Source organism: Octopus sinensis, linkage group LG5 (genome assembly GCF_006345805.1).
Source record: "Octopus sinensis linkage group LG5, ASM634580v1, whole genome shotgun sequence".
NCBI lineage: Eukaryota > Metazoa > Mollusca > Cephalopoda > Octopoda > Octopodidae > Octopus > Octopus sinensis.
In genome coordinates, this window is record NC_043001.1 from 61,112,271 (window position 1) to 61,112,714 (window position 444).

At 38.7% G+C, this 444-nt stretch overlaps 1 protein-coding gene across 1 annotated transcript in view; it reads right to left on the reverse strand.

Annotated features, from left to right (window-relative positions):
• Positions 1 to 218: 218 nt before the first annotated feature.
• LOC115212153 (probable cyclin-dependent serine/threonine-protein kinase DDB_G0292550) overlaps positions 219 to 444 on the reverse strand; it is a gene marked incomplete at its 5' end in the record, with an annotated part of 15,371 nt that continues 15,145 nt past the window's right edge. The window contains one exon of the mRNA XM_029780992.1: positions 219 to 317. Coding sequence (XP_029636852.1) covers positions 219 to 317 — 99 coding nt within the window. The remainder of the gene's footprint in view (positions 318 to 444) is intronic.

Consider the following 444-nt stretch of genomic DNA (forward strand, 5'->3'; position numbering starts at 1 on the left):
AAGCTTTCTCTCCTTTTGCTCAAAAACATCCCTCGGTGCTGTAGTGGCAGTTACCTAGACTAGGGTATCTACTGCATGCTACAAGACATGTCCATGACCCAAGCTCTTGACACGTCGAGTCTGTTCAATATCCTTGCTACTAAGACGATTTAATCCATAGATGGGACCCTAATACTTACTAGCACCTCGGGTCTGAGCTGATGAGGGAAAATTGGCGACTATGGAGTAACTCCATTCTTCCCGATAACCCAAACTTCACCAACTGGAGTCATGAGCTGGATGAAGTTAAGTTTCATACCCAAGACCCAGCGTATAGCCTAATAAGATGTTTTTGACAACACTAGAAATTATATTGATTTATTGGTGAAAAGGCAAAATATGAAATATGAGTGAATGCATAAAATTGGTAATGATAATGATGATGATAATAATAATAATAATAAT